This window comes from Protopterus annectens, chromosome 12.part0 (assembly GCF_019279795.1).
Source record: "Protopterus annectens isolate FY-2018-M chromosome 12.part0, PAN1.0, whole genome shotgun sequence".
Classification (NCBI taxonomy): domain Eukaryota; kingdom Metazoa; phylum Chordata; order Ceratodontiformes; family Protopteridae; genus Protopterus; species Protopterus annectens.
Genome location: NC_056746.1, coordinates 117281381 through 117291906, shown reverse-complemented (window position 1 = coordinate 117291906; position 10526 = coordinate 117281381). Strand labels below are relative to the sequence as shown.

The 10526-nt window shown below is 45.9% G+C and overlaps 1 protein-coding gene across 1 annotated transcript in view; it reads left to right on the top strand.

Moving 5' to 3' along the window:
- The first annotated feature begins 277 nt into the window (after nucleotides 1-277).
- Nucleotides 278-10526, top strand: part of ATF7IP2 (activating transcription factor 7 interacting protein 2) — a 409458-nt gene continuing 399209 nt past the window's right edge. Inside the window, exon 1 of the mRNA XM_044089137.1 lies at nucleotides 278-365. Within this exon, the coding sequence (XP_043945072.1) occupies nucleotides 342-365 (24 nt within the window). The 5' untranslated portion in view covers nucleotides 278-341. The remainder of the gene's footprint in view (nucleotides 366-10526) is intronic.

Sequence of the window (10526 nt, the reverse complement as noted above, 5' to 3'; positions counted from 1 at the left end):
TGCCTGTAGTGCAAATTTGCTGGATGCTGTTTTGTAGTCTGGGGGTTCACTGCATCTCTCTTTGGTTTCTGTTAGGCCCTCCCCCGCCTACCAGGAAAATGCTGCTGTCTGTTGCTCACACTTATCACCTAGCCAACCATGTAGGTTGTCAGGCAGCTGAGTGAGTGCAGGTTACAAGCCCCTTCTGTTGCCCCAGTGACTGGGCAAGCTTGTAGTTGTGCACTTAACTTTGTATTGCACTGCTCAATTCCATTTGTTCATCCCAATTCTTAGAGTCACAGAGAGGTAATCAGCCTGTGCAGATATCGGAGGGTACCAAAGAAAGCAGCCCGTCTTCACAAATGGAGCAGCAGCAGACTCTAGAGGTATGTGAATGTTCTCTGTAAACTGCTGAATTTTGTAGTAACAGCTTTCTTCACGTGACTCAGGCTGCTGCCCTCTGTCACCTTGCAGTTGCTTAGCTTGGCTAGTATATATAGATATGAACAAAATTCCTAACTACATTAGGCAGAGCCCCTCACTAACACTCTTCAAGAGAAGCCTTGACGAGTGGATGGGTAACAGAAACTTACACCCCTGGGATCCCTTCATTGGCTCTGCTTGGCAGAGGCTCAGTTAATTAATCAATGGGGCGGAGAAAGCCGACACACTGGCTAGGCTTATAAATGCCCTCGGGCAGATAGGTTCATAGGTAGGTGCTAGGCTATGTCAGCCATTAAGAGTATAGATTGTTACACTGGGGTACTTGAAACGGCTTCTGCAGTTGTTTAATTCTTTCATACCTTCCTTCCTCATTTTATAAAACTTATTCCTGAATGAGTGTTGTAGTTCTGCTTCAGTGGACCCTTGATCATAAGGTTTAAAGCTGGTCTGTAAAGTGCCTGTAAATGGTTCACAGACACAAGTACTTTAACTTGTTAAAATTGTAACAGTACCAGCTTGAGGAGGACAGCCAGATCCTGCTGAGGTTGAGTTGCAAATGCATGCGTTGTTATAGAGTTGATTGTTGGCAGATCCAAATCCACATTTCCAGTGTAGTCTGTCTCTGAACCCTCAAGTACAACTGTTTTATCGGAGCATGTCATAGTTGATTAGAGTTTTTGCAATGCAGTGTGTCAGGGTGATTCTAAAGGCCCATTTGACAGGAATTGCTATAACTAGACCTAGAATGTTTGAGTGTAGCTAACCTCACATATACGCTTTTATATAGAGAAATTGCCTTTGAGGTTTCATGTAGTACAACTGTTTCATTATAGGTCATAGTAGATTACAGGCTTTTTGTAATATGTCAAGGTGGTCCAAGCAGCCACTTAGATTGGGATCCTGGGGTAGAACATCTTTTCACCTCTCATCTTGAAACAAGGACATTTTTGTAGGTACCCTTAATTACTGAATGTAAACTGAGAAAGTAAACAGTCTCTAGTATATTGTGAAGACTTTCATGGACAGACCTTAGTTCCCCTCTTCCTCTTGCTTTTGTGCATGGTATCAGTTTTTGGGCCTCTGGCTGGAGAAGTATTCAAATTTTCTGCGGACAGTAACAGACATGAGTTTTTTTTTTTGTGGCTAACCCACAGGAGATTCCTCTTCTCCCAAAAAGAGGTTCATGCAAATCAGGAGACCACCATGAATCAAGGTGAATTCTAACGTGGCTTTCAAAAATTACTGTCAGGCATCCTGATACTTGGCTACCAACCCAAATGGGTAAAAATGCTTTACAGAGCTGCTTCTAACCAGTGTAACTTTTGCAGTGGTCAGAAGTAGGATCCTCTGCTGTCTTCCTTATCACAGGTTAATTGCAGTGTTTAGAAAAGCACTTCAAAGCATACATGTGTATTCATAAATGCTTGATTTTAGATGTACACCATTCTGCAGTGTTCAGCTACATTGCCTTCCACAGTGAGGGTTACTAGATAGTTATTAGACTTATGCTTGCAGTAATTTGGTGATAAGGACCCTTGATTACATTATGTAGAACAATGTATATAGAAATTACCAGAATATATTTTATGTATTTAATATTTATTTACTGGGAGACTCCAACTTGGAACGAAGCCAATTTTCAGCAGTGGCCCGAGGAGAAATATTCTAGACGCATGTCTTTGTAACATGGGAGGAAACCAGAGCACCCAGAAGAAAGCCACATGAATGCAGGGAGGAGTACATGCAGACTCTGCACAGAAGGCACCCCATCCAAGAAGCGATCCTGAGAGCCTCTTGGTGCGAGATGACAGTGCAGCCACTGCACCACTGCCATGCAGTTTCACAGAAACCTGATAACTTCAGCAGCATGTAGACACTGAAATACATGTGTTCAAGTTGCATCATCCAGGACTGCCATGTTTGATGTAGTTTTAAGCAAACATGGCATCTGATATCAATTTTCATTCTTCCTCAACCTGTAGGTTCGGCTCTGATCCTTGGAACTGACTCAGCCACCATCGTAGTTCATGATAACCAAAAAAACACTTGAGCTTATCTCTTAACCACAGTGCACCTATCCCAGTTACCTCAGATCGTGTTTCTGACTTTTCGTGTCAGACGTGGTGCCAGTTGCTATGACACAGGTAAGTGATTTTCAATTCTCACTTTCAGTTCTTCTGTATTGTCTATTTTCCGCTACAGTTTATAAAATCCCTTACCCGTTTTGCCTTTCTTGTACATTAGTACTCTAATTTTTGTTCTTTTTCCCTTTCCTTACACATCGGTAGATTCTAAACGTAGTTATTTTCCTCCTACAGTTTGTGTAGTCTTATCGTTGATGTACTTCTGTTAGTGCTAGACTTTTCTCTTTAAAAAAAAAAAAAAAAAAAAAAAAAAACATTGTGTGTGTTTAGTCATAGAGCTGATTAGAAGCAGAAAAATTGATCTTAAAAGCCCTTCTTTCGTCTTTCAGCAAGGCATTATCTGGAACCACTTCAGCTCTGAGAAGACAAATGGTTTGTCTGTGCCAACATCTCCATTCTCTCCAAATTCAAAAGAGTCCAAAGCATTGGTTCCATCTTCTCTTTCAGAACCAACAGGAAGAAAGTCACAAATTCCAGCTCTGTTTCCTCAGAACCAAGAATTAGCAAAAGTGTGCTTTCGGAACAGACTAGCGCTTCACTTCCTAGGTGTACAGGTCAAGGACAAACTTTGATACTGACATCCTCTGATCCAGCACCTCAATTACAGGATTCAACAAACATTGCTGTTCCAAGAACAAGTTATTCACCCTCCATTGATCCATTTCCAGACGGACTCCCTTCACCTTGGAGAGGTCTACTTCGCCTTCTGTGATGTCAGACCGTTCCTCTCAAGTCTAACTGAAAATGATGTGGAGAGACTGGTGATCTCCTTTGGATGCAAGGTACGATTGGATCTACCTTTGTTTCTACCCGGATAGGTCAAGGAATCCACTCTTCCACTACTCCCCCTTTATGTCATCCTCTAACTTCACTTAAAGGCTTAGAGACTATGGTTCTGAGCCATCTAGTGCCGTCTGCATTGGAACCGAAGATGTCTTTATCTTAGGATGTGATTATTTTTCTAAGCTGTTTGGTTCAGTCAGAACTGGAGACCTCTTGGGGCCATATCTGTCGTGTCTGTTCCAAGGGGCTAGAGTCCACTCCTGTTTTTACGGAGCCTTCTCTACACCTTGGAGATTTGGTACTGATCAGCTGAGCTCCAGCTTCTGCTTCGAGGGGGATTGCTTCGGAGCAAGAGGTGTGACCTTGGTTCCCCAGATCCACCCTTTCAGCTCTGGAGTCCTTCCCTCCTCTGGAGGAATCCGCTTTTGAGGCTACGGAGGGAGCTATGACTGACTGTAGCAGTCAGTTGGTCCCTTTCTACTCGACACGCACACACTCCTGTCACACCTACATTCAGAGTCTCAACCATTGCCTCCACAAGGACAGTGAGTAGCAAAACCTGAGGAGTCCCAAAAGGGAATACCCTCTTCTGATACTTTCCCAGATCACCCCACTGAGGAGATGTCTAAGAAGTGTAAGGGAAAGCAGTTGGATTCCTCTAGGGAATCCATCACAGAAGACACCGACTTCGATGTGAGCAAAGGATCACCACCTGACGTCTTCAAAGGAGACGACCTAGAAATCTTAAAATAGAGGTGATCGACCTAGAAATCTTAAAATAGAGGTGATTGGAAGTCCAACAATCCTGTGTACCTGCAGGCTTTTGGTACCCTCCCATCTACCTTCTGGGAAACTCCGCCTGCTGTTGAGCTCATTGAGTTGATCTCTGTGGGCATGGAAGGCCTCAACACCAGTAAACCCATTCCCCAGAGACCTGACAAAAAATTATCACTGCCCCAGAGGATAAACAATTCTGATCAAAAGGTTTCCTGTTGATGCCATGGTCGTAGCAGCAATAAAAAAGGAACTAGCTGAGGAAAGTTCCTCTATCCATCCACACAAGGAATCTCTGGTGATGGATAAGTTTGAGAAATGGGTTTATACTTCAGTGACCTTTGCATTACAGTCCTTGAATTTCTTGGCACATTTCACAAGACTGCAGAGAGATCTGATTAAGCAGTTTTCAGATACCCTTTCTGGATCCCTCTCTGAAGAGTTTCTGGAATTGGTTGCCCCTCAGTTGGCTACCCTGCAGTTCATATCCAGCATGTCCATGAGGTTCATTTCTCATGCAGCCAAAGGGATGACTAGCAGCGGGTTCAGGCATTGCCATCAGGAGACGCACCTGGATGTGCTTATGTGATTTTGTGGAGACCTTCAAGTTTTTGTTCATCATTGCTCTCTCTTACGGCACGTCCTTGTTTGACCCTAAAGTTAAAAACATTGTCCAGGTGTGAAAAGGATGGAAAGACCCTGTCTGCCTGGGTGTACATTTTTCCACTTCTCAGTGATCCTTTTCAAGGAATCAAAGTAGTGGAAAGATATGGTTCAAAAAGTCCCAAGGGTCTTTTCAAGACACATGTGGAGGTGGCTCTTCAGGGACAGAGGGTAGAACTCAGTGGTAAATGCCACCCTTGTGGCAGTGGAGGCCCGCAAAACCAAGGATAGACAGATTCTTTGGTAAACCCTTTTCAGCTCTCCCAAAAGGAGGCCCAACTGTCTTCATTTGGGGGCAGTCGGGGGCCAACTCTCCCTGCACAAGAGAGCCTGGCTAGAAATAACATCAGATACCTGGCTGTAGAGGATCATTTCCAGCCTGGCTAGAAATAACATCAGATACCTGGCTGTAGAGGATCATTTCCAGCCTGGCTAGAAATAACATCAGATACCTGGCTGTAGAGGATCATTTCCAGCCTGGCTAGAAATAACATCAGTTACCTGGTTGTAGAGGATCAAATCCAGCCTGGCTAGAAATAACATCAGATACCTGGCTGTAGAGGATCATTTCCAGCCTGGCTAGAAATAACATCAGATACCTGGCTGTAGAGGATCATTTCCAGCCTGGCTAGAAATAACATCAGATACCTGGCTGTAGAGGATCATTTCCAGAGGTTGTCATACTATTTTCCCTTTCACCACCCCCTCCTGCAAAAGAATCCTCAATGTGTTACCTGATCAGAGGGAACAAGCAGTACTACAAATTCAAGAACTGCTAGAAAGGTCATCCAAGAAGTCCCGCCAGACCAGAGAAAATTTGAAACTTACTTGAGACTCTTTGGTGCCAAACAGGACAGGGAACTGGAGATCAATTTTGAATCTGCACTTTGAACAAGTCAGTTTTACAAAGTTCCGGATGGTCACGGTTGTCCATTCTTCCATTTTTTGGAACAGGACTGGATGTGCTCAGTAGACTTTCAGGATGCGTACTATCATATAAAGATGAACAGGCAATCCAGAAGGTTTCTCCATTTCCTGCTTGGGAGGCTGTCACATCAGTTCAGAATTGCCCTTTGGTCTCACCACAGCTCCCAGATATTCACCATGTGTATGGCAGTAGTAGCAACTCACTTGAGACTGCTGGAATTCTAGGTGTTTCTGTGTTCAGATGACTGACTCATTACCGCTCTGACCAGGCACCAGTTGTTAGAGGCAAGAGAGCAAGTTCTCCAGACATGTTCCTATCTGGGGATAACCATATACTACAAAAAATCTCACCTTGAGCCAACTCACGCTTTAGAGTTCATAGTAGCAAGCCATCTTGAACATAAAGACAATAGCCTCTTTCCCCCCACTGAGACTACAGAAAATCTGACCACAAATTATGAAGATGATTAGCAGCAAGAAACTCTGCATGCCTAATTGTACAGGCCATGGGTTCCATGGTGACAGCTGTAACTCTCTTCCCCTTAGCCAGTTTTCACATGTCAACTTTGATTGCAGTCAACAGCATTTGCAAGAACGATCCCAAATGGGGGATTCATTTGGATTAAATTCTCACCCTCCCCCTCTCAACCCAAGCCTACAGTGACCATGGATGTTCCCAGTTAGCGTTGGGGGCATTATCTGGGAAACACTGTCTAAGGCACTTGGGTCCCCCCATAGAGGCCAATTTGCATATCAATGTCCTAGAGATGAGAGCAGTACATTTATCATTGCAGGCCTTCCAGCATGCTCTCCCTTCAGGGACAGTTGCAGCTCAAATGGACAAAATGTCAGTAGTTTGGTACATGAAACAGCAAGGAGAAACTAGGTCCTATCCCTTGTGTTGAGAAGCTGCAAGTATGGCAGTGGGGGATCTCATCCAACTGCTTTCTGCTACCAACACACATTCAGGGGAAGTCCAGTGTGATAGTAGACTAACTGAGCAGACACATACTCCTGCCTCACAAGTGGTAATTCAATCCAAAAGTGATAGAGAGAATATTCTGGCAGTGGGGCCAGCCTTGCTGCAATATTTTCGCTTCTCCCCTAAACAAGTGTAGCGACTACTTTGCCATAATCCCCTCTCAGGGGGAATGCCTCCATGTTAAGTTGTCTACCTCGCCTTCGTTCTTGCTGGTTGGGATTGGAGCCGATCCTCTGCTCCGACTATGCCATCTTCTATAGCTCGAGAGCTGTTTACTGGCTCGAAGCTACCCCTAATCCCATGATGCTAGCGCTAGCTACCCAGATCTCGTTTGCCGCTTCAGCTGCAAAGTGTCGTTTTTCTGGCTCAGGCTCGTATAAAGTTTCTTTATAGAACTTTTTTTTACTAGAAAGTCTTTTTCCTAGGGGTTAACTTTTAGTCTTATATTTGTTGTGTTAGCTAAGTGTGTATTTCTAGATTCCTTCCCTCCCCTTTAGAACTCGTTTAATTTAGAGAGTTCCTCCCCCCCCCATTCTTTTCTTGTCAGGTTTGCCATTTAGGTTAGAGGCTTTCCTTCTACCTTCTTTATAGGCTAGCCATTTCAGTTAGAGGCTTTCCTGTAAAAAAAAAAAAAAAAAAAAAAAAAAAAACTTTAGCTTTAGTCCGTAGTATACTGTGTTTTCTGTAGCCTGTATTTTGATTTGTTAGTTATTGTATTTTTTGTTACAGGATGTCAAAAGGAATCCAAGGTGTCTGGGTTCAAGAAGTGTAACTCATGCTGTCAGAAAATGTCTCTAACAGATGTGCACACTTCTTGCGTCTGTTGTTTAGGCGCTGTGCACCTGCAGGACTCTTGTTCTATCTGCCATGCATTTAGTCCAAGAGTTCTGCAGGAGCATAAGGATAAGCTTATTCTTAGGGGTCTTTTAAAGCCCTAGGATACACCGGCCAAGACTCAGCCTGTGAAATCCCCTAAATCTACCAAATCATCGGCTCCAAGTTCGGAGCCCTCTTTGGTTCAGACTCTACCTGCTACTTCGGTTGCAGCTGGATCTCCCCATCGGCTCCATCAGAAACTTCGGAGCCTTCGCGGAGCCACAAGAGGCTGAGGTCCCCTTCTCTGAAATAGATACATTCGGCTCCTCTGTCTTCCCTGCTTCAGAGCGAGCGCAGTCACAGATCTTCTCACTCCTCTTGATCCTCTAGCCTCTCGGATCACAACTTGGAGAGAGTGGTCAGTAGATTGCTAAAGTCGCAGGCACTTGCCAAGGTGTTGTCCAGCCCTCCTCAACAGGTGTCTGCTCCATCCACTTCTATCGATGTTCCTCCTCCGACTCCATTGAGCTTGGAGCCGGAGTTCGTTGGGGTACGAGTATTGGAACCGTCGGTTCTGATAACTCTCATCTCCTTCGGTTCCGTCTGCTCCAATTCCCTCTATGCCGTCCGTCGAGAGATCTGGGCATGGGGGCTCCCTTGTCGGGGCTTCGGTGCAGGTGAGCTCTGCTCCTACATTGGTCTCGAAGCAGTCTCCCTCGGTGCGGAGAAGGATTCCGATTTCCTTGGAACCGGAGCCTTCTCTGTATCGTGACAGGGATGCCTTCGATGTCATGAGGAGTGTGCTGGCCTCCGAGTCGGCTCCATTATCGGCCCCATCTGCTCCGTCCCTGGTAGTGCCTGTGCCAACTTCTGCTCCTCCTCCAGACTCCGAGTGGGGAACCGGCGCTCCAGGGCACCCCATTGGGTGTTTCCTCTTCTTCTGAGGCCTCCCCTGATCATTCAGAGGAGCCCCCTGGTAAGAAGTGCAAGAGGAAGCACATGGACTCCCCTGTGTCTTGTCGCATCTGATACAGACTTAGATGATTTGGAAGGGTCCACGAGATCCCCCTCTGAAGAGGTTTCCTTTTCGGTCATCCTAGAAATGCTTAAGCAGAGGGGTACTGGAAGCCCCTACCAAGGATGAGTCTGTATTCCTGGATGCATTCGGTTCCCGACTTTCCACCTCCTGGGTTTCTCCGCCTCTCAATCCACTTATGTCAGTGATGGCTCGAAAGGCTTGGTCAGCCCCGGATACAGTGGAACCAACTCCGCAGAGACCTGGTAAGTTCATCACAGCACCCCATGATAAGCAGTTCCTTACCAAAGGTGTTCTGTTGATGCCGTGGTGGTAGCAGCAGCCACCAAAAAATAGTTAGCGGAAACCTCTTCATCTGTCCATCCTCCTAACAAGGAGTCTAGGACCATGGACCGATACAGGAAGCGAATGTTTGGTTCAGTGACCTTTTCTGTGAGGTCACTGAACTACTTATGCCATTTTACCCGGCTTCAGAGGGATCTCTTTAAAGAGCTCAGAGATGCCCTTCAAGATCCATCAGCTGAGGTGGCTCAAGCTAAAGTGGCTTCCCAGCTGGCGACGCTTAATTCTGTAGTCAACTCCTCCATGAGGCTCATTTCCTATGCAGCCGATGGTGCGAGTAGAGCCGCAGGTATGGGCGTGGCCCTTAGGAGACATGCATGGATGCAGCTGTGTAATTTTGCGAAACCCTTTAGAGCATCATTCACCAACACCCCCTTTGATGGTAACTTTCTTTTTGGACCACAGTTGAAAGACACTTTGACTAGGTGTGAGCAAGAAGGTAAGACTCTCTCTGCCGTCGGAGTCTGTTTTTCCACTCCTTTCAAACCATACCCCAAGGGTCAGAAGAGTGGTAAAATGTGGTTCTGAAAATCCCAGGGAGCCTCGTCTGACACACGCAGCAATTTTTTCCTCCAGGGCAGAGGGGGTCCGCAGAACCAGGGCAACAGAGAATCCTTCTCTGAGAAGCCCTTTCAGCATCCCTGAAGAGTTGCCCGGCTGCCCGCCGCTGGAGGCAGTCAAGAGAAGACTTTCACTGTACCCAAAAGCCTGGCAAAATTTAACGCAAGACAGATGGGTATGGTCAATTATATCTGAAGGTTACAAAATTCCCTTCTCTCAACCCCTATTACTGTCAAGCAAATCCCTTCCAGATGTTTCACCCAATCTGAGGGACCAAGCAGTCATAGCAGTTTTAAAACTGCTAGAAAAAGTCATCCAGGAAGTCCCGGCAGACCAACACGGATCCAGAACTTACTCAAGGTTCTTTTTGGTACCAAAAAAGACAGGGGACTTGAGACCGATTCTGGATCTCAGCAGACTAAACAAGTCTGTTCAAAGAACAAAGTTTCGGATGGTCACACTACAGTCCATTCTACCCTTTCTGGGTCCGGACAATTGGATGTGCTCCATAGATCTTCAAGATGCGTACTACCACATCAAAATGGACAGGCACTCCAGGAGATTCCTTCGCTCCCGGCTGGGAGCCAGTCATTACCAGTTCAGAGCTGTGCCCTTTGGTCTCACCACAGCCCCCAGGGTGTTCACCAAATGTATGGCAGTGGTCACGGCTCACCTGAGACGTTGAGGATTCCAGGTGTTTCCATATCTAGTAGACTGGCTCTTCACTGCTACTACCAGGCATCAACTTCTGCAAGCCAGGGACTACACAGTCGCAGTCTGCTCCCAGCTAGGCATTACAATAAACTTCGAAAAATCTGCCTTGTTGCCCTGTCAGTCTATCACCTATATAGGAGCAGATTTAGACACAAGGAACATGTCCGCAAGGCTACCGCCAGAAAGGGTGTCTACAATTTGCCAGAGAGGGTGCCTACAATTAGCCAGCAAGTACAAATTCTAATGCAGAGCAAAAGGACCCAAGTCAGGTTCGTCCTTCAAACTCTGGGTTGCATGGCAGTGGCAATTCTTCTAATCCCACTGGCCCGCTTTCACATGAGGATCCTTCAGTGGCTTCTGT